Raw genomic sequence first — 27568 nt, 5'->3', positions numbered from 1 at the left:
TTGAAACTGTCCTAAACATGTGAAAGAACTGTTTCCCGAGTATCAGTGGTGAGGCATCTTTTCTGTCAGCCCAAACCACTTTCCTTTCCTTCGTGCCTACTCCCCACCTCAGCTGCCTTGCCCTCCTCCTCTATCTTACCTCTTACATGCTGGGCAAGCACGCCACACTGAACTCTCCAGCCCGCTCTGCTGTTCTTATTCAGCTGTGAATGTCGACATTTTGTTGAGGAAAAGTGTTTTGAAGCTAACAAAAGTTGGGGTAAATAGAATAGCTTAAATGTCTTTATCAGCACTCTAAGGCTGTAGCTGGTAAGTTTTTCATGGATACCATTTTCACATATTAGGAATCATCTTTTCTTTTCATAAGAATTTTTGGGTAACTCAATTATGTCAATATATAGTACACAGGTTTTAGAGCATGGCATGATTGCTGTACAACACACACAATACTGATAATAAATAATAGAAATTCTTTTAGGTTTTCACAGAGATGAGGCTCCAACTGCTTCTCTTCTCCTTCCATGACTGGTGGGTGTGGCTGAAACGTCCAGTTTTAATTCGTTATGCTTTCTATTGACCAGTTCCTTCATCCTGTGGCTATCCATGGCACTTCTAATGCTATGCCTCATCAGTGCGCCACTCTACGGGGCCTGTTATAAACAACAGAAGGCACTGTAGAAACCCTATGAGAGAGAAGGAGGAATAAATATATGGTATTAAACTAGACGGGTAAAGAAAAATAGGTCTAGTTGGCTTTGTTAAATATCAAAGTTGAGGCTGGTAAGAAGTCCCAGTGGTTAAGACACTGGCTGTTCTCCCAGAGGTCCTGAGTTCAGTCTCGAGCAACCACATGGTGGCTGTAAAGGGATCTGATACCCTCTTCTGGCATGCAGGTGTACATGCAGACAGAGCACTCCTACATTTAAAAGCAAATTAGTAAATAAATAAATAAAGTCAAAGTTGGAAATATGGCTAATATTGGTTATAGAATGTGCTTAGGCTTGGGAGGCCCACTGTAACAAACACCAGAAAGAAGCAATGGTTTCAGCTGATGGGCTGCTCTACATTAAGGCCTAGGTGTGGCAAGGAGGGTGCAGCAGAGAGCTGCTTCCCTCACAGTGTAACCACTGTCGCCATGCTTCTGCCTCGGAACAGAATGAGAAGAGGCAGAGTGAGTCTATAAGTTGTGCTGGTAATCCAAGGAGACCACATCTAATCTTCTGCCAGCAGATTACATGGCATAGGGGAGAACGAAAGGTTTCAGAGCTCAGTGTTGCCGCTGGTCAAATGGTCAGCCATGAGACTGGTAGTGTCTGTCTCCCATGCTGTCCCTTCTATTCATCCCCTAGTCTCAGGTGGAACACAGAATAGAGTGTGCTGCTAACACACACAGGGTAACAGGGACGTCTGTGCTGTGGGTGAGGTTAACTCAGAACAAACCATCAGCCGTGTGTGTTGTGGGTATTAGTAGACTGTGCAGATTTCTTTCTCTAATCTGGAGTACAAGTATGCCTTTATAATACAGATATACAAGTCCCCTGTCTGTAGCAGCAGGAAGTCCTTTCCAGTGTACTGCACTGCGTAGCCCATTGAGCTAGGAACTCATTAGCACCATGACCACCTTCATGCGTGTGAGAAGCCGAGGAGCAAGGCTTTGGGGCAGCACTCATCTAGTCTAGGAATTGAAGCTGAGTCGTATAATAGTAAGTGTAACACAATATCATAAAAATGAGCTTTAAATGTTTCTTATATATTCTTGTATATTAATATTCTTAATATTATATATTAGTTAGTGATTCTTCATATTTCAGCACAAACTTCTGAGTTTTGTTTTTCGTTCTTATCCTTTAAGGTGGACTTGGAGGACTTGCAGGTTTGAGTAGCTTGGGTTTAAATACCACCAACTTCTCTGAACTGCAGAGCCAAATGCAGCGGCAGCTTTTGTCCAACCCTGAAATGATGGTTCAGATCATGGAAAATCCCTTCGTCCAGAGCATGCTTTCAAACCCTGACTTGATGCGGCAGTTGATTATGGCCAACCCGCAGATGCAGCAGTTGATACAGAGAAATCCAGAGATTAGTCACATGCTTAATAATCCAGATATAATGAGACAAGTATGTCGATAAGTATTTCCTTCCACTTAAGTAAAGAATTTTCATTTACTGATACATTTAAAATTTTATATATAATAAAGTTTTATTTATATATAATATATGTATAATATAGATAGGTAGAGTTAAAAAATGTTATTTTCATTTAAAAAAAATGTTGTTTTCTGTGGTTCCAAAGATTGTGTGTGTACTGTAAAGTTAAAGAAAATTCCAACCATTTTTTAAAAGAAAGTCAGCAAAACATTGATATTAATGTGGTGTACTTGAACTCTGGGTTTTCTGCTATACTTGAAAATTCTTTGAAAAGCACTCTTTAGAAGATGAACTTTTCATACCCATTTCTCCTCAGTGCTATGGGTCAGAGAGAAGGGTCCGAGAATGGAGAGGTGGTTGGACTCAAACAACCGACTTTGTGATAGCCTCTGAATGTACGTTGGTTTTAAAGATGAAAGCCACCGGGAATTTTAAGAAGTACCTTCCTGATTTAAATGTAACAAAAGTGGTTTAAAACTCTCAGTTGGCCTTTTGATTCTAGAATTGGATGTCACCTCATCCTGTAAAATAGAATTAGTGTTTCCATGAACTGAGCAAATGAAGTCAGGCTTTTTATCAGGTAGAAAACTGGTAAAGAAAGCAGAGACAAGAAGGCACAAGGCAGTCAGTTTCCTAATAAGGTTTTGATGCTGACTCCGAGTTGACTGGAATCTTCAAACTAGCAGTTAAAAGTTCAGCCTGACTTAGCACTTAGCACATATGGCTCCCTTCAGTCTTGTGGGGCCTGGTGCACGAACTAGTAGTCCAACTTAGTGCTTCTTACAAATTTCAGCTAAACACTGAAGAAATCCTTGCAGATGTCAGTGTTCTTTTTTTAAGTGGAGATTTCCTTCTTAGACATTGGAACTTGCCAGAAATCCAGCAATGATGCAAGAAATGATGCGAAACCAGGACCGAGCCTTGAGCAACCTAGAAAGTATTCCTGGGGGCTACAATGCTTTACGACGCATGTACACAGATATTCAGGAGCCTATGCTGAATGCTGCACAAGAGCAGGTAATCATTGGCTCCAAAGCTCAGGCTTAAGGGTTGTTCATGTCTGACGCAAGTCATCTGTGAGTGAGGATACTGCCATATGGAGAATGTGGCTTCGTTGAAAAACAATTCTGTACTTAATACTTTTTCTTTTATTACAGTTTGGTGGTAATCCATTTGCTTCCTTAGTGAGCAGTTCCTCCTCAACAGAAGGGAGTCAGCCTTCTCGAACAGAAAATAGGGATCCGCTACCCAACCCGTGGGCTCCGCAGACTTCCCAGAGTGCACCAGCCTCTGGTAGCACCACTAGCACTGTGAGCGGCTCTGCTGGTAATGCCACCAATGCCCCTGCTGGGCAGAGCACCTCAGGTCTGGTGCCTGGAGCAGGAGGTATGTGTACCTTGTATTGATAATAGAACTGTTGCTGATACTGTTTATGCATTCATATGCATCCCTTTTATGAAGACTTTTTGTTGCAGGCTTTTCGGATTTTCTGAGATAGAATTTTTAAATTGTGTATCTCTATGGGGTATAACGTATTTATTTGTGTTAAATCTGTATTTATTTAGAGTATGTGTGCATGCCATGTGTGTCTAGGAGCCCATGGGAATCAGGAAAGGAAGGGTGTCAGATGTCATAAAGCTGGAGAGTTACAGATGTTGTGAGCCATCTTGTGGGCTCCAGGGATTGAACCAGGTTCTCTGCAAAAGCAGTAAGCTCTCTCTTAACTGCTGCTCCATCTCCATCCCCTACACTAGGTCCTGATCTATGCATTTGTGTATTTGTTGTCACATGATTAAATGTATTCACCATACTATACAGAAGATATCCAGAGCTCATTACTGGGAAAATTTAAAAGGAGGAACAACATTTTAAGATGATATTGAAATTACTCTGGTTGCTATTTGAAGAACATATATTGAGTATTATGGTTTGGAATGAAATACCTCTCACAGGTGTATGTGTTTAAAGCCTTGCTGCTGTCACTATTCTGAAAGGTTTTGGAAACTTTAGGAGATGGATAGGTCACTAGGGGTGCTCCTTGAATGTGTCTCGGCCCTTGCCTCTTCCCTGCTTCTTGGCTGCCGTGATGTGAACTATCATTCTTTGCCAATATTTCCATGTTGCTGTGGACTGATGTCTCTGAAATCATGAGCCATAATAAATTTCTCCTTTAAATTGTATTATGTCCAGTATTTTATCACAATTATGCAAAAGTAACTAATATATTGGGGGAGTCAAAGTTAGTGAAAGGAACTTGATTCTGAAGACATTTGGGTAACCAAATGTTATGAGGACATATGAGATAATGGCTTGAGTGACTGAAAAATAGAAAATAAACCATGTATCCACTTACTGATGAAGAAGTAAAACAAATTATCCTCATTAATAGTATGATTGTACTGTTACTGTTAGATACATACAGGATCTAACATGAAACATGCACATTTAGATATCTAACACCTAAGTTGTTGCCACACTAATTCAAACATTTCCTTGTCTTGCTCCATTCATTCTCTCTCTGAGAAAGGAAACAATCCTTAGTTCTAGAAGTTTGTAGAAATAGACCACATGGTGTGGTTCTCTTGTATGTCTGTACTGGTTTTGAAATTCATTCATACTGTGTATGTCTATGATGTGTTTTGCTGACAAGTATTTCCTTCTGGGGGTATATGGCTTCATACCATATGTGTGGCCTTTTTCTTTTCAGCCTGTTTCTCCAGAAATGTAGAACCATGAGAATTAGGCAGGAAATTTAGTATAACAAGATTGAGATTCCCAGACAAGGTGAAAACACTATGTGTTGGATCTTAGTAGAGGCCAGAATGGACTTGGAAATTGTGATGTCCACTGAATTTGGAATGAGGGGCTGGTGATGTATGTGAACTAAGGGTCCAGGGTTGGCATCGTCAGAGGTAAGGATATGTCTGTATTTCTCTGGAAAGACTGGTCTTGATTGTCACCCTGAGGTAATTGCTGTCAGTGGGATCCTTGTTGCTGATTATGTTTCGTTTTGCATTGTGCTTTTTGAACCAAATCTTCATATTGTTGGTATGTGTGGCCATTTTTGAGGCCAGCATATTTTTGCAAAGGCTGGAATCTGGATATTGAGATGTTCAGGTCTCCAGTTGCTGTTTAATTAACAGTTTTGTTTGGGTGTTCTATTACATGCTTCCTTCCTGAATTCATTCCCATTGTTACATGAAAGATTTTTTTTCTAAAGGAAACTTTACATGCATGATGGTTATGTATGTACATTAACAGTAAGAGTGTTACTGAAGATTTTTACTTTTTTAACAATTTATTTATTTATTATGTATACAGTATTCTACCTAAATGTATGCCTGCATACCAAAAGAGGGTACCAGATCTTGTTATAGTTGGTTATGAGCCACCATGTGGTTGCTGGGAATTGAACTCAGGACAGCCAGTGTGCTCTTAATCTCTAAGTCATCTCTCTAGCCCCCTAAAGATTTTTAAAGCAGTGTTCACACACCTTAGTAAGATAGTCAAGAGAGATTGTTTCATTTTCTGGGTTTTTAGTTGGTTTTGTGGTTTATATCTATGGAATCTCAAGGATCAGCTCAAGGGCCAGAGCTAAAGGGCTGGAGTAGAGCAAGTGCCAAATGTGTTAAGAAGGCTTCTGCAGCCAGGCTCAGGGCCACTGTCCAGCTACATGGGAGGGAGACTGAGATGAGGGGACACTACTTGAATTTGGGTGTTCAAGACCATTGTGAACAGTGAGTGACCAACAGTGACTGACTCCATCCTTCTCTAAATCGGAGTTTCTGGGTCTTAATTCAGAACCCATGAACGAACTAGAACCTTTCATGGTGAGGTGTAAGATCTGTGGGGAGTGAGGCTAGTTTATTATTCTTAGATTAGCATAAAGAGTACTGGGCCTCACAGTTGCATCTTGTGCAGATGAATCATTACATGTTTCTTTTCTTTGTTCCCCTTTCCTGCTACCCTCCCCCATGGCCCATCTTCCCAAACTGGCTTCTTTCTGCTCCCAGTTAATCCCAGTTTGTGCTTTTTTTATTGCATGTATTCAGCTGTTTTCCACATCTGTTAAGATATCTTCTTCCCCTCTCATGATCCCCTTTTCAGTTTCCTGGTTTAAACACACTCAGATATAATTAGACACACACACAACTTTATCTCTGATTCCACATGTGAGAAAAAAATGTATTCAAGTCTGGCTTATTTTGCTTAGCATAAGGATTTCTTCCATTGCTTCCATTATGTGTTCTGCAAATGTCATGATTGTAGTTTTACGTATTTTATATCAGTTGGTCTGTTGGTAGGTATTAGGCTGACTATAACCTGTCTGTTGTGAATAACACAACACTATGCTACTTAAGAGTCATTCAGGTCTATACCCAGGAATGGTGTAGCTGGGTCACGTGGTGGTTCTAGTTTCATGTTTTTTAGGATCTTCCATACTGCCTTCCTTGTGGCTACACAAGTTTATATTCCTATTTGCAGTGAATATAAACGGTGTGCCTCTTGACCCACAGCATCTCCACTGTGTCTCTTGAGCGTTCTAACTGGAATGCAATGGAATCTCAAAGCAGTTTTAACATGCGTTTCTCTAATACGTAAGGATGTTGAACTTTTTCAAGGATTTGAGAATTGTCTGCTCAGCTTATTACTGAATGGATTTACTGAGTGAATGATTTGAGGTTTTTGTTGTTTAATTTTTACATTTCTTTATGTAGTTTCAGTATTAATCCCATTGGGTATGTAGTTGGCAAAAAAAAAAAAAAAAAAAAATTCCCCCTATTCTGTGGTAAGGTTGCAAGCTGATTGATTATATGGTGACTTTAAAACTTAATCTCTTACAGTAGTGTGTGATTGGATATGGAGTTTACTTTATTAGGCTAGACACTATAGTTACCTTTCTAAAATACCTTTAAGTTTTATATCTGTGTGTGCGAGTGTTCACATGCGTGTGGTATGTGACCCCAGAGACCATCGATCATCTGGAGTTACAGGCCACCCAGCGTAGGTGCAGAGAAACAAACTTTGAAAAACAGCAAGGCTCCTTAAATCGTTGAGCTACCTCTCCAACCCCAACAGACAGCTTTTTCTTAGCTATTGATGAATACTGCTGACTTACAGTGCCTGTGGTACCATGATACAAGGCTTATTTTGGCCGGAGTTTAAGAGCATTCAGTTCATGGTTCCTTGGCCCTTTTGCTCTTGGACATGGGCTGAGGCTCCCTCATAGCTGGGAAGTTGAGGACCTGAGGTGATTTACCTTCTTTCATGAAACTCCATCTATGTGACAGCTCCACAACTTTTGAAAGGGACCAGGCCTTTCACATGAGGGCTTCTGGGGGGCACTTACCCAGCCAAGGGCCAGGACTTGGTTCATAACTGGAAGAAGTTGAAGGAAACTTCCTTAATGAAGAGGGAAGGGCCTGCAATAGACAAAAAATTCTTATATCTTGTCAGAGGAAGTATAAAAACATATTCTGGATGAGGAATTTAAAATTGATTTATTGCTGAGAAGAATCAGAATGAGGGGAACAGTTGATGGTCCCAGACAGTGTCATGGGGTTTCTCAAGAAAAGATAGGTCTCATAAGAACTGAAGTAATGCCATTTTAAGCCAAGAGCTGTTCTCATTTTGATTCACAGAGCAGGTGGGTTGAATCAGGTGGCCTCAGTATGAGGCTGTTGGGCTGTCTGTTTTGTCCTTTTAACAGCATGTTGTCTACAGTGACAACTTTGCAACTCTTTATTCGGGTTTTTAATTTAACATCTTGACACTCTTAACACTTAATGTTGAGAATGTTGGTCAGAGAAAGTTAAATAGCAAAAGGAGTGTGCACATCCACATGCCATGCAGCGGTGATGTTCTTCATGTTTGGGCTGCGTACTTTTATCTTTGCATATTATCTCTGAGGGGAATCCTAGAGAAGGAGCTGGCAGATTGTTCCTGGAAACAGTAAAAGAATATTGTAGGGCTTTGCCCATGAAGAGGCAAAACTAAGACTCACTGCAGCTCAGGCTGGTCTCAAACACCAGCTTCTCAGTGTCATTGAAAAAAGTCCACAAGTTCCTTTTTTTTTTTTTTATAATATAGCAAGTCAAATTTTGCCAGAGAGTTTTTAATTAGATCTTACGGTGAGAACTAATGAATGTAGTAGAATAGTAGGGTTTAGAAGATATATTTTTTCTTTTAACGGGGAAAGATGAGAGAGAGTGGGGAGAGGAGGAGACAGGAGAGGTAATGGGAGAGAAAGAAAGAATATATTTGATAAAATGACAGACTACAAGTTCCTTTTAATCCTAGCCCTCAGGAGCAGAGGCAGGCAGACCTCTTTGAGTTTGCGCCAGCCTGGTTTACAGAGTGAGTTCCAGGATAGCCAAGGTTACACAGAGACCTTTTCTCAAACAAACAAACAATCAAGATGGAGAAGGAAGGAAAATACTCTTATCTGAGGAGTTCTGTGAAAACTTGGTTTTTTTGTCTTTTTAAGCTTTTTTTTTTTTTAGATTTATTTATTATGTATACAATGTTGTCTACGTATAAACCTGCACGCCAAAAGAGGGCATTGGATCTCATTATAGATGGTTGTGAGCCACCATGTGGTTGCTGGGAATTGAACTCATGACCTTGGGAAGAGAAGCCAGTGCTCTTAACCTCTGAGCCATCTCTCCAGCTCCCTTAAGCTTTTACTATGTGTGTACAGAAGTTGTGCCTGCACACATGTATGTACACTGTGTGTGTGCTTGTTGAATCCCCTAAAGCTGGGTTACAGATGGTTGTGAGCCTCCGTGTGGGTACTGGGATTGGAACCTGGGACCTCTGCAGGAGCAACAAGTGCCCTTACCCACTGAGCAGTCTCCAGTGCAAGAGTTAAATTTCTTCGGCAGTTCAAGCTTTGTAATTCCTTAAAAATCTAGGACAGGACATTATCAGTAATGTCTTTTGACCTTTAATATTGATGCTGGACCCCTGTTCTTAATTCTGAGAAAAACCATCTGTTCTTCCCCCTTTGCCATATAATCAACTGTGAATTGGTCACTGTTGATATATGACTCTGTTACTGGCTGGCATGCGCCTTGAAACTTTACTGGAAGCTGGGAGTGGTGGTGCATACCTTTAATCCCAGCACAGGGAGGCAGAGGCAGACACATCTTTGTGAGTTTGAGGCCAGCCTGGTCTACAAAGCAAGTCCAGGACAGCCAAGGATACACATAAAAACACTGTCTCGAATAAGCAAACAAAGAAACTTAACTGGTTGCAATAGAAGTGAAGAAATGAAGTTCTAATGAGATACTTCATTAATTTTGTAATTTTTCTGATCTTTGCTCTCAAGTGAATGAGGAGTTGGTCTGGGGTCGGGTTTTGGTTTTGTGGTTGTTTTGTTTGTAAGTGTATTTTTTAAAAAGTTTGCTTTAAGTGTTTGGGTGTTGTACTTGCATGTGTGTGTGCTGTGCCTAAGGAGGCCAGAACAGGGCTCTGACCTAGCACTGGAGTTATAATTTGTTGTGAGTTGTCATGTGAGCCCGGGGACTTGAGCCTGGGTCCTCTGGAATAGCCACCAACTCCTAACTGCTGGGCCATCTTCTCAGCCCTGTTGTTTCATTTTTTGAGATGGGGTCTCATTTGTACCGCAAACCAGGTTAGAACTTTGTGTTCTCCCTCAGCCTTCTGACTCTCTCATGTCTAGAATATTGCTACAAGTGCTGACTCTCATAATGTCCATGTATGTTGTATTCTTTGATATGGAACAGTGTTTTGCCATTTTATTTAGTAAGGTAATCGTACTCCACCATGCCTTAACCCCATAATATGAACCATTTGCTTCTCTTGTTTTACCTCTTCTGTGATTAATTTGCACTTGCAATTAAGAAAAGCAAGATGCTAGAGTGGTTTCTTGTGGCACTGTGAAGCGGAATGAACAAGGGCTGACACCATAGGTGCCTGTTTGGGCTCCCCTCTGCCTTTCTAGAGTGGAAGCGCCCAGCAGGAGAGTCAGCAATGATACTTGCTGTCACCAAGCACTGGATTTCAGTAGCTTCCACATTTCTACATGTATTTATTCTCACTAGAAGTTTTCCTCCTAACCGTGTAAAAATGTAAAAACAGTGTTCACTTTGTGGGCTATACAAAAACAGATTGTGAAAGCCAGATTTATTTTGTAGGCTGTAGTGTGCCAGATTGTCTTAAGATATTTTTGAACTTTGGAGTGTAGAAAAAGCTAACTTGAAACTTGAAAATATAGGAACACCACAAACACAAGACTTACAGAAAATTACAAACACGAGTGGAGATAGTCAAGTGTTTTAAGCCAGATAAAGGGGTATTAGTTCAAAAACCAGAATGGAAATGAAGAATAAATAGTTCAGTGTTATGTCAGAACTGTTCTTTCTGCACTTGAAGGAAGCATTCTCTCTTTTTTTTAATTCTATTGATTGATTGGTTGATTGATTGATTGATGCCTCTGAAGTACCATTGTCAGAATTTTTGTGCCTTAGTGCTATTGCTGAGTAAAATAAGGGTTGGTCTGAAAACTGAGCTAAGTAACTAACAATGGTTAGCAATGCTGTTTAGGTTCTCAGCCCTTACTAGGTGTGGACATGCTAAAGAAGGGGGCGGAGTAAGATGGGATAGCACTTTCTAATGCCTCTCAAAGCCATGTAATTGAAAACTTAGCTGTTTTCTTGGGAATGTTGTCATGTAATATTTGGTACTGTTGTTGACCATGGGGAGCCAAACTGCATAAAGTAAATCTGTTGCTATGGGAAATGGCCATCTGCCACTTCAGTTAGCTAAAATTTAAGTACAGTGTGCACTGTGTTTGATGTATCTTAATCTGTTTTTGTTTGTTTTTTTTTTTTTTAAATAAAAATTTAGCTAGTATGTTCAACACACCAGGAATGCAAAGCTTGTTGCAACAAATAACTGAAAACCCACAGCTTATGCAGAACATGCTGTCTGCCCCATACATGAGAAGCATGATGCAATCACTAAGCCAGAACCCTGACCTTGCTGCCCAGGTGAGCTTATACTTGTGTTTAAGAGTCTTCTGAACTAAATACACAGTCCAGTGATTCTGTTCTTGGCACATCTGTCTAATGCTCTTACAGAATACTAGAGATGCAGACAAATTGTATCTCCAGCTTTGGGGGCAGCTTTACTTTATATATAGTGGAAACAACCTGGTTTATCCTATTCGTTGATGAGACATACCTTTAGACAAAACACTGAAGTTTGTAGAGAATTTGCTGTGATCATGGTGCTGCTCTTGTCTATCTGTCTGGGTGTGGTTCTGTACCACCTAGAGCAGCGCCTGTTGCTGGGCCTGAACAACTGTGGGGGCATGGAGTAGACTGTGCTCGTACAGTGCTTTCCTTTATAGCTGTCGAATTTAAGTTTAAAAGCTTCTCATTTCATTTTGCTGAATGAAATGGTTTTTATTTTCAGCATCGTGCAACCACATTGGTACAAGGATATAGCAGATGTCCTTGAGCTAGGGTCTTCAGTGATTACTTACGTAACAACAAATAATTAAAGAATGATGCTTTTTGATAACTTTTATCTTAAAATGTGTGTTACAGGTTGTGTTTTTTGTTTGTTTGTTTGTTTTTTGAAAGCTGGTTTTGTGAGTTTATTAATGAATGTGTGTTGTTAACTGTCTCCTAAGCCACGGTTGTCACTTGGCTACCTAAGATATGGTATGAAGTGACCCTTTCCTGTATTTTCAAGTATGTGTTTAGTTACAGCACTGAATGTATCTTATTCTTAATAGTATCTTTAGTAAGCATACTCCATGTAAGTGTAAAGGACCTGGCTGCTATACACACTGTTGTTTTCTAATAGTAAAGCAAAACACTGACAATGCTAGTAGCCTTGGCTGCCCTGGACTTGCTTTGTAGTCCAGGTTTAGCTTGAACGCAGAGCGCTCTGCCTGCCTCTGTCTCCTCTGGTGCTCAGATCATAGACCTGCACCAGCCAGCTGGTATCTCTTATAGAATATTGAAAACTTTTATAGTGTGCTCTGGCATTAGATGGGTAAAGTTATGGCTTACTCTTTTGAAACCTAAATATTTGAAATGTGAAAACTTAATTGTGGTATGAAGTTTCAGGTAAGTTAGGAAAATACAATAAATAAAAAGATGATTTTTTTTGTGGCAAGCTTTTTTTAGACTAATTTAATTTATTTGAAGAATTTGAATAATTTAAGATGAAAAACAAATGTGGTAACTGGTTAACAGCCTCAAAGTAAAGCAGCATTTGTCTGGAAGACTGAAGAAGCATCCCTGGCCTGGAGCAGCTCCTGCTGTGGTCACTGCTTATCTGAAGCACTGTGTATCCGTACCACAGCAACTGCTGTGATGATGTTGAGGTCTAAAATTAAATAATCCACTTTGAAAGAGGGAGGGGAGAATTCTTTTTTTACAGGATTTACATACAGTTGTTCTTCAGTGTGGTTTCCTAATTGAGGGCAAAGATCATTTCCTCCTCGGACTTTGGACAGGTAAACAGGCCATCAGTAATCACTGGAAAGTGATACACAATTTGTCTTTTTTGAACCTAGTAGTTTCCGGTTTGCTGATTGTGTATGATGAGCTTACAGGCAGGCACAGCATGTTAACACTGGCCCTGACTGTTAATTGGTCAGACTTTGAAGGTCAGGAGGTGGCTGCTTTTCTACCTGTGGTGCTAGTGAGGTGGACTCCAGATGTCTTGGTCTCATTTACATCCTTGGGTCTTAGGTATTTTAAGACTTCCCCAGAGGACTGTTGGTGCTAGTTTGGGCTGGTTTTCATCTAGCAGCTCCATTTCTCTGGCAGGTTAGTGGCTGTCTCATGGCTATTCTGGACCTAATCTCAACTGATAGTATTGGGCAGGCAGATAATAGTGGCTCCAGATCTGGGCTTTCTCTGTGCCTCCTGTTTGTGTGCTGAGGTTTCTAAGCAAGCCACATTTACGCTCTGACATATTGATGTTTCTTCTACTCTGTGGTGTAGGAAAGCATAGCTTCCTGAGAGCCTGGCACTCCCAGTATTATTTCCTTCAAAAGCAGAAATTCACCTTGGTTCAAGGAAACAATTGCTTTTCTTTTTTAGGGCACTGCATGTCACCCATCATCCACCATTCTCGTTGACAGAGAAGAGACCTTCCTTCCTACCAGCCTTCCTTCCTCCTTCTTTCCCCTCCCTGAGCTCCTTGTGGTTAGAACTTGCCCTACTCCTTTTATTATGTTCTCCCTTCTTCCCTTTTAAGTGCCAGTTTAGGCACTTGGAGGAAGGTAGAATCTTAAACCAGGTACATTGTTTCAGATATTTCCAGTTAAAATGTTTGAACACTTGCCCCATAGATGATGCTGAATAATCCCCTATTTGCTGGAAATCCTCAGCTTCAAGAACAAATGAGACAACAGCTCCCAACTTTCCTCCAACAAGTGAGTAAGAAAAGATGCTGCTGTCTTTGTGATGATCTGCTTGAAAGGTTTGATGGTGAACGTGTCCTTCTCCTTCCCAGCTGACAGCACAGTGCAGAGGAGTGTGTGATTTCGCCCACTTGTAGACACTGAGCCTGATCCTCCCGGCCCATGTCACTCCTGACTGTGCTTACACTGTGAGGAGAGAACCGTGTTGCCTTTGCTCATGAGGATTTAGGGCTCCGGATGCTTTGTTAGTACCATAGGCCATTTTCCTCACTTGCTAACCCTGAAGTGCTTCCTAAGATCACGTCTACTGTATGGTTCGGACGAGTCTTGAGTGATAGGAAAGTGCTACCCTCTCTTAAATCACAGGTTGGGTTTTGTTATAATGCCTCGATTTCTTCCAGATTATTAGAGTGCTTTTTCTTCGAGAAGTAAATCTCATTTCCTCAGAATCAGAATTAGTAAGGTTAAGATTGTCAGTGTTGTCACATTAGGAAGGCTTTAAAAAAAAAAAAAAGTACCCAAGACTGTTGTAGTGTCATATAGAAACATAAAAGTGGTGTTGGTTTTTTGAAACTGGTAGTTGTCAGGATTCAAAGCTGATTGAAATGATTGTTAGGCCAGCAAGTCATTCTCCACGGTTCCTGATTGTGCTTGGTCTTTGCAATGGTGTGAGCTCCCTCTTGTCAGTCAGGTATGGGTATTTGAAAGTAGTGAGGCCAAACTGGGGAGCAGTTGTTTTTAGATGGCAGGCTGGTACAGTTGTTAGGTCAGCAGCGGACAGGCGTGGTCAGGAGATACTGTGCACAGCTTTCACCACATTACCACCATCCCATAAAGTGTGCGTTTGGAGTTGTATAGACAGTTTTTCTTTTCTTTTTTTTTTTTTTTTTTTTCTTCTGTTGGAGAAGGGGGAAATGTGCTTCTGAGATTGCTCTTATAGGCTTGTGAATGGCTCAAGTAATAATTTCTGTATGGAATTTGCTATCAAAGAGGAGAGTTTGTGTTTATTTTGGGAAGAAATACGGAGTAGTGGTGTCTGAGAGTAAGATTTTAGATTTTCTATAAAAGTGTTGCAAAGTGAGAAAACTATACCTGCCTTTGTTTAATTCTTTGGTAAGCACTAGTCTCTTTCCTCCTTAGATGCAGAATCCTGACACGCTGTCTGCAATGTCAAACCCTAGAGCGATGCAGGCATTGTTGCAGATTCAGCAAGGCTTGCAGACGTTGGCGACAGAAGCCCCCGGCCTCATTCCAGGGTAGGGCTTATCACATAACAGTTCGTTTCACTGAGAATTTTAGGTTTAATGTCATTCTGCCTTTTATTTTGGTTGAGTTGTTTCTTTTTAATAGAATAACCTAGCCGATACTATGTTGAAATGTAACCTGTAACCTGTGCTTTCCTTAGGTTTACTTCTGGCGTGGGAGCAGCAGGCAATTCTGGAGGCTCCTCAGGAACCAATGCACCAAACACTGCACCCAGTGAGAACACGAGCCCCACAGCGGGCGCTGCGGAGCCAGGCCACCAGCAGTTCATCCAGCAGATGCTGCAGGCGCTGGCTGGGGTGAATCCTCAGGTGACGTGTTTTCCTACAAACTTTTCATTTAAGTTTAGAATTTTCAAAACAGGCAAAAAGAAAGCAGCAGCTGTTTTCTGTTCAGAGTACTAAAAAGTACTATTAAAGATTAAATCTAAAAAAATGTTATTATTACAGAGATTGTTAATTTTGCTGCTATGTCAGATAACAAAAGAAAGAATACTTTCAATCTAATGCCATAATATTTAGAAGTAGCCTTGTAAAATATGAGTTTAAAAGTTCTTTCTTCAAAGCCATTTTAAATAAGTTTTATAAGAGTTTAGCCAGGAGAATCTAAAAATATTGTCAGTGTTCCAGAGCAACTGTACCTGGGCTTCCTACTCTAGCCTGTCCCCTGCCGAGCACATCCTCTGTGGGAACATGTACTCTTACTCAGAAGTCACCACTAAAGGGGCTGGAGAGATGGCTGGCTTGATGGCTAAGAGCACTGGCTATGCTTCCCAGCACCCATTTGGCAGTTGGTTCATCACCATCTCTAGCTCCAGTTTCAGGGATCTTCCAACTTTTGTGGGCAACAGGCATGCTATCTGACTGGTTAGCGATGTAATAGTGTAGTCGGTATCAATGCAAGGAAAAGTGTCTACAATTCTAAACTGTCTGCACATGGGCTTTAAAAACAGTTTGCTTATTCACAAGGCTCTGCAGTGGTGGAATTTATTATGCTTTTTTTACTCTTTGTTGGAGAAGAGCTTCCAGGGAATCAAATCCTAACCCTGTGTGCTTACCCATCCTGTACAGCTTTTTAAAAATCAGAGTCATTGATCTGCTTGTCATGGTTTAGGAACAGAGTATTTGAAAAGTAACGTGCTAACCAACTTTGAAATAGGATGGGAGTTTATAAATCATTTGAAGTAAATATGCATGTATGTATGTAAAGATAAAATATGCACTAAGTAACACCTGGAGATTATTTTTCTTTAAAAATAATTGCAGATGGTCTTGTGTGTTTTAGCTGAATAAGTCCATTCTATTTCACAAATAACCAAATATAGTGACTATATCTCAAGGCAATTTAAGAAAGCTGTGCAAACAGTGCACATTATTTAAAATGCAATCAAAGTTTTTGAAAAGTGACTTGGGTATAGCAAAGACTAGCTTTCCTTAGAATGTGCTTCGTTGTTCTTCTCAACAGCTACAGAGTCCAGAAGTCAGATTTCAGCAACAACTGGAACAGCTCAGTGCGATGGGCTTCTTGAACCGGGAAGCAAATTTGCAAGCACTGATAGCAACAGGGGGTGATATCAACGCAGCGATTGAAAGGCTGCTGGGCTCCCAGCCATCATAGCAGCATTTCTGTACCCTGAAAAAATGTAATTTATTTTTGATAACGGCTCTTAAATCTTTAAAATAACCTGCTTTATTTCATTGGAATTCTGTGCTGTTATAAATGCAACAACAGGAAGAGTCTGGAGGTGAAGTGCAGTAAGATGTGCGGGTTTCTGTATCTCGAACAGTGGGAATCAATGTTTCCGGTTAAGGCTGCTGCATGCATCAAACACTTGGCATTTATTGTAATTTTTTTTTTAAATATCACCTTTTCTAATTGGGTGAACAAATTTTTGTCCTGCATCTGTCCAACTAACTTGCTTTTTAAACATAACCTATGGTAGTAATTTATGTAGAATAAAGGCATTAAAAAAAAGCAGATCATTTGCGCTCCATGATTTGTGGTACAATATTGCTTATTGTGACTTTGGCATGTACTTTGCAAATAATGCTGTAAGGTTTATACTACTGACAAACTTTGTTTATTTGTATACGGTGCAAATTATTGCACATTTCTAGGTCATCTAAGCAAAATTCCTGTAACCAAAAAAGTCAAATAAGGATTCCTAACTGTGTAGCATCTTACAGCATCTTTGATAAACATCTCTCAGCAAAAGTGCCATTTAGTCAGGTTTATTGAAAATAAAGAAAAACTAATTCTGGTTATCTCTTTAGGAACACTTCATGTACAGGCAACATAATGTACCGCTGCTATCTCAACACTTAAATAATGGCTGCACGTTACCTTTATTTTATGCAGACTGAAGGAGCACTGTAACGTGGTCCAGTGCACCTGCCCGGGGCTTCCTGCTCCCCATAGGTGTCTAAACAGCGTTGAGTTTCATTGAACCGCCTCTTTGACTGGAAGTTCTGCTGCTTCTGTTAATTGCCGTGTATGTTATGGGTGTGTCAGCCTTCTCATTCATAGGAAACGCCCGGATTGAAAATGATTAGGGAGCCACTTGTTTCTCAAGTGTTTGGCTAGTTCTATTAAGAAATAGTTGAATGTTCAGAGTCTCAGAGAAGGGGGTGGGGGAGGGATGAGACAGAATCTGTTCTGGATTGGGCCAGCCTGAACTAGTAATACTGGCAACCAAGATTCTGTGAAGATTCTAGTGTCAGTCGGGTGAAAAACAAAGAGCCGTTATAATGATTTTAAGTAAGTTTGGCTATTCTGTAGCCTCTTTCTTCCTTCCTCGAAGTTTTATTTGCCTAAGTCTCAAACTGTTGGGGTGATACATTCCATTGGGACCAATTAAAATTATAACTTTAGGGTCAGTGATATAGTGACTGGCTCTGGTTCAGTATTCTCTTAGGTCATTGTATTCTCTCTTGTACAAGTTGCCCGAAATTATAATGTTAAAATAATCTAAAATGAGTTCAGACAAATAAAATCAAGGGAAATAGAAGGTGAATTCCATAACTTCTGTAAGTTGCTTGCTGTTAAAAGGTTTCGAGGCCAGGTTGCCCCCAGACTGTACGCTGTTCCGACACTTTCCCCAGGAAAAGAACAAGTACAGAGGTCGGGATGGAGGCCTGGCTGGAGGAGGTCGGCAAGGATCGTGCTCACCTGTGTCTGCTCTCAGCCTTGCTCCTCAGTGTGTCTGCTTTAAAGACTTCTTGTACTGGTGATGGCGATGCGCAGGTGGGACAGTGTCGTAAGCAGCTTGATTTATTAATCGCCAAATAACAATAAACCTCCAGCTTTTACACTTGGTCTGTGTCGACTCTTTTGTAGAAAGATGTCTTTGTTTTTTTCTCAATATAGCTAGATACTTCTTTTGTTGGTATCTGGGCGGTGGTGACACACACCTCTAATCCCAGCACTGTGGAGACAGAAGCAGGTGGGTCTGTGAATTTGAGGACAGCCAGGGCTACGCAGAGAAACCCTGTCTGGAAAGACAACAAGAACACCAACAACCACAAATTCTCTCGTGAGGTGGGGGTTGTTTTGTACAGCACACCCTTATTCTGTAACCTCGGCTTATGTATCCCAGACTGGCCATGGATCTGCAGACCCGCCCCAAACCTTGGAAGTGTTGAGATAACAGCCATGCTGTCCTGGGAGTAGTGTTGCTATGCGAGCTGTCTAGAGAACGAATTGGTGTGCTTTGTTGATGCCTTTGGCTCACAGTGGGTCTACTTAGGAATGACACCCCCACCTCCCCCAGGTAAGAACAGTGGTGCCAGTGGCTGGAATTCTTAGAAGTGCTAAGAAGACATTAAGGGCCGGCATAATTGTTCTTACGTGGAGTCCTTTAGAACACAGTAAGAAAAGAAAGGTCAGGGTGAAATTTAAACTCTAAACAAGTAAACAGGCAAATGACTGTGTTCAGGATTTCTAATTTCAAGCCGGGTGGGGTGTGCCTGAAACTGGGGGAAACCCAAAGTTTGAGGCCAGTCTGGATACATAGTGACATCCTATGTATCAGAAGAAGAAAGGGGAAGAATTCTTAAATGGTGGATTTCAAGTTTGGTGTGAACAGATTATTAAGTAGACGGGGCCTTACCACCTAACCCTGACTAGCCTCAAAGTCACAAAGTTTCACAGGCCTCCATGCATTTTGTTTTAACAAACAGTATTTCTTTTCATTATGGAAAAGCAGCGGGGTGTGATTAAAACAAAGATAGCCTTGGGAACAGACTGCCGCTGTGACAGGGTGATAGCACGAGAGAAAGAGTGCACTGCAGAGAGAGGGACATGCTCAGTATAGGCACAGCAGCCAGCTCCCGCAGCCTCACATTGAATACCAGAAGGTGATTTTACACAGTACTTCAAATAACTTGAGCCCACTGGCTCATCAAAAAGCACAGGTATGGCTGTCCTTTCCCCTGAGGTAGACAGTCTGGCTGTTTTGACATTGCTCTAACTCCCGGCTGGGTACAGTGCCACCAGTGGACACTCATTTCCTTACACCTGTTCACACATAAGTAGTGAAAATATGGCACACTGACATGGGAGAAAGCCACATGCTCAGGCCACAGCAAGACGGCCTCACTAGGATCCCCACACCCACCGCCAACAGCAGCCCTCAGTCAGCAGCCACAGCCTTTCTCCCTCCTTACTGTGTGTTATATAAACGTGCCTGTGTTGTTATTTAAGTGAGGAACATCAGTAGCAGCTGAGGGACTGGAGAGTGGGTCTTCTCGAGATGGGGGAATATGTTGCCAACTGGCTTTTTCTAATGTTTCTTCTAGCGTCATCTGCCTCAGTAGAAATACCTCCTTAAGGGCTGGAGAGATGGCTCGAGAGGTTATGAGCACTGGCTGTTCTTCCAGAGGTCGTGAGTTCAATTCCCTGCAACCACATGGTGGCTCACAACCGTCTATAATGAGTTCTGGTGCGTAGGCGTGCATGCAAACAGAATATTGTATACATAATAAATAAATTAAATCTTTAAAAAAAAATGTCTCTTTGAGAGCTGGGGTGGTGGTGCTCGCCTTTAATATCAGTACTCAGGGAGGCAGAGGCAGGTGGATCACTGTGAGCCTGAGGCCAGCCTGGTCTACCAGGTGAGTCTAGGACAGCCCAGGTTACACAGAGAAATCCTGGGAAGAAAAAAAAAAAAAAAAAAAAAAACAAAAAAAAACCTGTCTCTTTGATAAGCCAGCATGATCACACACAGTTCAGCCTCAGTAAGCCCATCACAGCTGCACCATACTAAGCTACAGGCACATTTGTTGTCCACGTTGTGTTTGTCACTCCTCTGGCCATCCTGTTGCAGGACCTGTCCATCTGTTTGCCACGGCCTGCTGAATGGGTGACTGTCTGGAACCTTGCTCGTTGTTGACGTCTGGAATGTCTTCAGTGTTTTCGTTCTCGATAGATTCCTCTGCTGCCCAGCTTTATGCCATGTTGAAGGCTCACATCTTCAACAGTTTCTCCTTGTGTCTCTTCAGGTCATCTCTGCTAGCCATTCCAGCACCACCCTTGTTAGTAAGATGGCTCACACTGACAGTGCCGAGCACTTCCCCAGCAGCTTGACTTCCTGTGCTGTGAACAGAGGCATTTCCTCTTTCTTGTCCTGTCTGCTGGCCTTTGTGACATTTTAAACAAAGTCTTTATATCACAGAGCAGGGGGAGAAAACAGAAAGAAAGGAAAAGAGTAAGTAGTCCGAGTAAGTCTTATTCCATGTGGGTGAGGGGAGACGCTTGCGTTGGGCCTGCCTGTATGCCTGCCATTTTATTGCACACCGAGAGTGTGCTTGGGTAGATGGATCTGGGCAGCACCACGAGGTGTGTCACAGCCTAAGGGAACTGGAAGGGCCTTTCCTTTGGAGGGCATGCTGGGTAAGTTGTGCTGTGTGCCTGCATCTTGACAGCAGTCTGTGGTATCAGTGTACAGTTTTGCACTTGTGCCGTCATGTTAACTCTCAAAAGATAACAGATTTTTGACATCAGGGATTCCCAAATGCCCACCCTCCTCAGCAGAGAGAGATGTTAAACCTATTTTAATTTAATAGGCCAAACAAAATAAATGGCAAAACATAACAGGATTGGATTTGAAAAAGTGTATTGACAGAAGTGTCCCTGACCAAAAGTGTGGTTAGAAGGCTATGACTTCGTGCATTCTCTCGTAGAGGTGTTAGGAGTTAGGTCCTATGAGAAGACCACTGTTTAACCAGCCTTTCTGACCTCGTTACACACACTTCGCTGCTGCAAGCGAACACAGCTGCTCCTGGCAGATTTGGCATCCTCTGGGTTTTGTGCACGCTTTCCTTGCTGAGTAGAAAGCCTCCTGTTCTTTCCAGGCTCAGTTTGTGCTAGCCCAGTGCTTGATTCTGCGATCACTTAGGTTTTCCCTCAGCTACTACTTCATTCTGTTCTGAAATGACCTGGGTAGGTACGGGAGGGACGGCCTGCACTGCTCCTTGGCGTCTTTTCCTAGAGCAGTGCTTCTCAACCTTCCTGTTGCTGTGACTCCTGCTCTGCTGACCCCCAGCCATAAAATCATTTTGCTGCTGCTTCACAACTGTAATTTTGCTGCTGTTGTGAATCATATTGTAAATCTCTGAAAGGCGACTCCTGCGAAAGCATTCGACTCAAAAGAGGTCTGGACCCTCAGGTTGAGAGCCACCGTCCGAGAGCATTCCACTGACTGGGAGTGGGAACTCACTGAGCAGTCATTCAGTGGGAAAATACAATTGTGTCATATAGTCACTTCAGTTCACAGAAGCGAAGCAAGGCTCTGGGGACACAGCACAGAGAACACACTGCCTGCCAAGCATGAGGGACTTCAACAAGGAGTGCGGCCTTGTAATAGAGTGGACATTCTCACACAAGGTGGCAACGCAAGCAGGACTTGACTGTCTTGGGCGTGGAGTTACTGTGTGCTGCTTGAAAGTTGTATTAATGTTGAGTGTTGGTTGGTTGGTTTCCGGTGTATTGTGTGTGGTGAGCACACTTGTCAGTGTGGACATATGTGTTTATGGCCTGTGCGTAGAGGCCAAAGACCCATGTCATGTTTCCTTCATGGATCGCTCTCCTCCTTTGTTTGTTGGGATGGTCTCACTGAACCAGCAGGTCATTAGGCTGGTCTGCCTGTGTCCACTTTCGCATCCCTGGGATTAAAGGCACATGTAGCCATACCAAGCTTCTACGTGGCTCTAGGCTTATGTCCTTAATGCTTGTGTGGCAGGTACTTTACTAGCGGAACTGCCCTCAGCCTGTATCTGCCATTCTTAATTGAGAAGCAAGGGTCAAAAGGAAACAGGGTGGACATAGGGAAAGTATTAGCAAGTGGCCATCTGCGTTGAGAGATCACAGGTACCTGAGCTGAGTCGGTGTGTTCTGTCTTGCTTTGAGAGATACTGTGATCAGAGTCAACTTAGAGGGAAAATGTCAATTGGGCAGGCAATGCCAGGCCATGTCCATCAGTGAGGGAAGTCAAGGCAGGAATCTGAAAGAAGGCCTGCTTATTTCACACAGCAGTTCCTCCGATCGAGGAACCCATAGCCAACCAAGGAGGTCCAGCGGGAGCCATGGAGAAACAATGCTGGCTCACTTACAGGCTGGCCTATGTGCAGGACCACCTGCCTGAGCACGGCATGGCCACAGTGGGCACAGTTAACAGTCAGAACCTTCCTCCACAGACGTTGACAGTTAAACCCTGGGTGCTGGACACATGGCCCCAGCAAAGGACTTGGGTTTAGCTCCCACACCCATGTGATGGCTAAAGACCATCTAGAATTCCCCTTCTGAACTCACCAGACACACATGTGGTGCATATCCTACATGCAGACACACATGTAAAGTAACAAAGTACAAACTAAGAGGACAGGACAGGATCAGTGAGGTCGGGGTAATGATTGAAGGTCAGACCGGTGGGGTTTATTGCCAGAGGCATAAAAGTTAAAAGCAAGCTGACGAGGTGGAGAAGCACAGATGTGAACAGGAGCCGTGAAGGAAGCTTGGGTTTGACACACATAGTCAACTAAATGCAAACAGTGGTGTTGAGAATGTGACCACAAAGAAGCACAGAACAGGTGAGCGGGAGGTCTCAAGTAGAGAAGCCTAGTCCTGGGAGGTAGTCATGGCTGGCTGTGCTGTGTCACTGCCCTGTGCACATAGCAGTTTGGCGTGTGAGGTTAGATAGTAGTTAGGTGAACTGAGGGGACACCAAGGCGTGGTGCACACACTTGGAATGACCCCGGAGCTTGAGTAATTCCCTTCCAAGAAGACCCGCCCACGTGTGGGTCTTGGTTGGTGCAGGCGTGTATGTGGGCACCGTTCTGACAGGATTGCATGTTTCTTCTGCCTCGTGGATGCAGCTCACGGCCTCCATTTGATCTATTTTCACTTACTATGTAGTGAGTTTTGTGGCTCTGCATGTGCCGAGGGAAGACTAATGTGTTATCCATCTCCGCCCCTCTCCTTGAAGAAAGGGAGAGGGAGGGAGGACAGGACAGGGGATGCATGGAGAGCTGCAGGAACTAAGGTGCCAGTTGGAGTCCCAGGAACAGTGAACAGCTCTTTCGAGATGACTGGCTGGAGGGTACTCTGGAGCAACGAGGAGGGTTGGATGGTGACAAAGGAGCACACTGACTGAGCCTGACATCTTGGGCTTCACCTTTAACCTCATCAGCCTGTTGAGGCCCTTGGTGTGCATACTCAACCATGCACACACACGCACAGCCCTGAACGGGCAGTCAAAAGACCCTGTCTTAAATGTGTAAGGCAAGGAGTGATGCCTGAGTTGATCTCTGACCTCCACGCTACACCATAGGACATACTTGCCCACATTCAGATAAACATTCATGCACACACAGATATTAAAAAAAAAAAAAAAATTGTTCATCTCCAAATGACTGACTGTGTGTTAAAATCCTGTCGTTCGTTTCCCAAACCCTCCTGAGACACATTGTTAAAGGAGTTGTACAACAGGCAGTACTTGGTCTGTTCCTTGCAGATATGTGTCTACATTATCTAACCGCAGAGTAGCCGTCCTGTTTAGGGAAGGCACAGAAGTGTTCACTTTGGCAGTGTCCACGGACTCCACAAGCACCAGTGCTGTTCTTAGAATGGCCTCTGGGTAGTCAAGATTTGCAAGTGCTGACGGGGATCTCACCAAGTTTGAGAGAATTTCTAGGCCTCCTCCCACAAAGCAGAATTCCAGTTGCCCAACATTCAATCTAAGTTGCTGGGGAAATCTTCTGGAAGGGTGCAAGATCAGGAAAGCCAGCTTGCCTTTCCAGCTGATTCTGAGGCTGATGGGAATATCTCTGTGTTGACTCTCAACTCCACAAACAGCCTGGCTGTCCAGTCATCTCTTCCTTGGTAAAATGCTGACGGTACCCTTGTTATTGTGTCTTGGTTATTCTGAATATAACCGTACATGGAGAGTGAACTAGGTTGTGAGACTTAGAAACTCCTCTTTGTATCTCCCTTTTACTTATTTCTCCTGCCTCGATGTCCTTCATAGGCTTTCAAGCCCTTTATTGAATAAGAATCAAGATATTGATTGCCTCGTTCCTGTTTTTAGAAAAAATACTTTTTTGTTTTTCCCATATTTGTTACTTATAGCCTTTAGTATGTTGAGATATGTTCCTGTTATTCTCGGTTTTTCTGGCTCTTTTATCTTGAAGTGATGTTTAATTTTGTCAAGACCATTTACATTATTGAGGTGATCATGTGATTTCTCTTTGACTGACATACCTGACTCTTATATTCTTGGAACAAAACTAACTTTTATTCCCCCCCCACCCCGGGGGTGGGTTTTTGTTTGTTTTTCTGAGACTGGAACTTACCTGGCTTGGAACTCAGAAATTTACCTTCTGCTTTTGCCTCAAAAGTACTGAGATTAAAGGCAAGCACCAACCACACCTGGCCTCACTGTGTGTTAAAAGATTTGGTTTTTAAGTTTCATTGTGTGTATGCCTGTATTTGTGTGGGTGCTGGTGCCTGTAAGGCCAGAAGAGGGTGTTAGATCTCCTGGCACTGCCATTCAGGAGGATGTTATCCACCTGGTGTGGGTACAGGGAACCCAACCCTGATCCTCGGCAAGAACAGCACCAGCGCTTAACCACTGAGCCATCAATATATGCCCTAAGGTGTGATGTCCAAAATACACTGTTCAATTTGGTAAACTAACATTTTGTTGAGAATTTTTTTATCCATATTTATCAGTGAAATTCGTTTGTGTGCATTTATCTGGGTTTTATACAGTAATAGAATGGCTTCATAGCCATTTCTCTAATCACATGCTAGCCACTACCCAGGTTTGCCTCGGGAGCTGTTTCCCTTTCTAGTATAAGGAGCAGTTTGAGAAACACTGGTGTTAACTCTTCAAGCATGACAGGGCTGGAGTGATGACTTAGCGATTGCTGGATGCTCATGCTGAGGACTCAAGTTTGGTTCTCAGCACCCACGTGGTGGCTCACAACCGTCTGTAACTACCGTTCCACCCTCTCCTGACCTCTAGCACCTAGCATGCATGTGGTACACATACGTGTATTTATGCAGGCAAACACACATAAACATAACCCTTAAAAGCCAACAGTCTATAAATACTGTCCAAAGGTACACCAGTTTGCTGCTGACATGCTGGGTGGTGATGGCAGGAAACAGCGCCTAAGCCATTATTTCCTTATAAGAGCAGAAAGCTTGGTGTGCACAGTAAGAACTCTAGCCCATAACATGTAGTGGTCTCAGTCTGGTCTGAGGTGTTTCAGAGGCAGCACACAAACACCTGTTATCCCAGCATGCTCCACGAGAGAGGGGAGGCAGACAGAACCCTCCGAGGTTTTCAGGTGAGCTAACCCAGCTAGTGTCACTGCTCTAGATGGCGGCCCAAACCTAGGAGAGCCAGCCTAAAAGTGAGGTGGACTAAAGTCAAGCAATTGCCAACTTTACTCAGCGCACCAGACAATTTATACTCTTGAGGGTTAGGCAGCGTCGGATGAGCAAAGTTCCCTTGAGTTCAAGCTGTATACCGTCACAGGGCAACCAGCCTTGGAAACATCATCTGACTAACGAGCAAACACAGCCGGGTGTGGTGGCGCACACCTGTAATCCAGTGCTAAAGGAGACAGGCAGGCGGATCTCTGTGAGTTGGAGGCCAGCCTGGTTTGCAAAGTAAGTCCAGGAGAGTCAAAGCTATACAGAGAAACCCTGCCTCGGAGAGGAGAAAAAAAAAAAAAAAAAAGAACAAGTAAACAGCAATGTGAAATCTGGAACAACACATGTTATGAAGGAACAGGTTACAAGACTTGTTTCCTCACAAGCTCTCAGAAATCTCACGCAGCTTCATCCATGCTTGATCTTAAATGAGCCTGTGGTTATTGCATGTCAGACACCTGTCAGTCACTGGAGTCCTGGCCAATACGTCGAGACAAACTGAACCTTTGTTTTGATTTGCTTTTGTGGTTTTGTTTTGTTTTGTTTTGTTGTTGAGCAAGGTCTCTCTGTGTAGCCTTGCTATCCTAGAACTCACAGTATAGACCAGGCTGGCTTCAAATTCAAAAGATCCACCTGCCTCTGCCTCCTGAGTGCTGGGATAAATGGCCTGTGCCGCCACACCCGGCTGAATCTTTAAATTCTTTGTTCAGATTCAGCCATCCAAAAGAGTTTAGCTGACTTGACTCCAGGTGGTGGGTGAAGCCACAAAGAAAGCCAGTCATTGTAGAGGTGAGTTTTGTGCCTTTGCTCGAGAGGCTCAGCCAGCTCTTTAAGACTTGTGGTGTCCGTCTCTTAACATCTCTTGGCATCGTTTGCATGTCTGGGCTCAGGCAGTATTTGAACATCCGCCAGAGTGGCTGTTCTCCTGCCGGGACATCTGTGCTGTCGGGGCAGGTGGGGTGGGCGCTAACACAGAACAAACCGTAGATTGTGGTCATAAACTCACCCACAGCAGAATCCTTCCTTTCAGCAATAAATACATTTATGAAGATGTGCCTTCCCGCCCCCATCATTACTGCAGCCCATTGTTTTGTGGCTCCACACCTCCCCCCACCCCCTTTTTGAGCCAGTGTCTGTAGCTGTGGCTTGCCTGGAACTCACTGACAGCCACCTATCCTCGTCTGCTTCGAAGCTGGTTTGTTGGTAATTCTTTCCATGAGTTGATTTATTAAACCATATGTTCCAAGCTTTTTATTTTTATTTTTTTAGAATCCCTCTCTGAATTTCTCATTGAAGTTGAATTTTCATCCAGATTGTAAATTGATGTCATCTGAAGTCTCTGGAGGTTATGCGTTATTAAGACAAAGTATTCACTGTTAGGTGTGTGTGTGTGCCTCTGAATGATTACGTACCACGGGCAAGCAGAAGCCTGCAGAGGTCAGCAAGAGCAGGTTGGCACCCTTCATTGCTGAGCCATCTCTCTAGCCCCCACTTATTTATTTGCTCCTTTCCTTATTTATTTGATCTCACTATGTAGCTGTGACTGTCCTGGAACTCACTCTGTAGACCAGGCTGGCCTGAACTGAGAGATCTCCCTGCCTCTGCCTCCTCAGTGCTAGCATTTAAAGATGTGTGCCATGATTGCCTGGCTTCCATTTATCATTTTTTAAAATTAGGCTTTCTGGTTGTTTATGTAGCAGTTCAACCAGCTTAATATCATTGCATCCAGCTATTGGAGTGCTAAGACCCAAAACAAAATAAAAATTAATAAAAAGAAAATAATAGTAAAATACAGTAATAATAAGGTAAAATGTT

General features: G+C 42.7%; 1 protein-coding gene across 2 annotated transcripts in view; it reads left to right on the top strand.

Moving 5' to 3' along the window:
- Positions 1-18126, top strand: part of Ubqln1 (ubiquilin 1) — a 37203-nt gene extending 19077 nt beyond the window's left edge. The window contains exons 4-11 of one of the 2 annotated variants that reach the window (XM_055629211.1): positions 1853-2115; positions 3004-3162; positions 3303-3531; positions 11017-11159; positions 13484-13567; positions 14696-14811; positions 14961-15129; positions 16283-18126. In XM_055629211.1, the coding sequence (XP_055485186.1) occupies positions 1853-2115; positions 3004-3162; positions 3303-3531; positions 11017-11159; positions 13484-13567; positions 14696-14811; positions 14961-15129; positions 16283-16435 (1316 nt within the window). In that variant the 3' untranslated portion in view covers positions 16436-18126. The remainder of the gene's footprint in view (positions 1-1852; positions 2116-3003; positions 3163-3302; positions 3532-11016; positions 11160-13483; positions 13568-14695; positions 14812-14960; positions 15130-16282) is intronic. The other variant, XM_055629212.1, reaches the window with a different exon arrangement.
- The last annotated feature ends 9442 nt before the right edge of the window (positions 18127-27568 follow it).

The sequence above is a fragment of the Psammomys obesus genome, unplaced genomic scaffold (genome assembly GCF_907164565.1).
Source record: "Psammomys obesus unplaced genomic scaffold, mPsaObe1.curated_primary_1811, whole genome shotgun sequence".
NCBI lineage: Eukaryota > Metazoa > Chordata > Mammalia > Rodentia > Muridae > Psammomys > Psammomys obesus.
The sequence above is the reverse complement of the archived record's forward strand: the minus strand, read 5'-3'. Positions and strand labels throughout refer to the sequence as shown.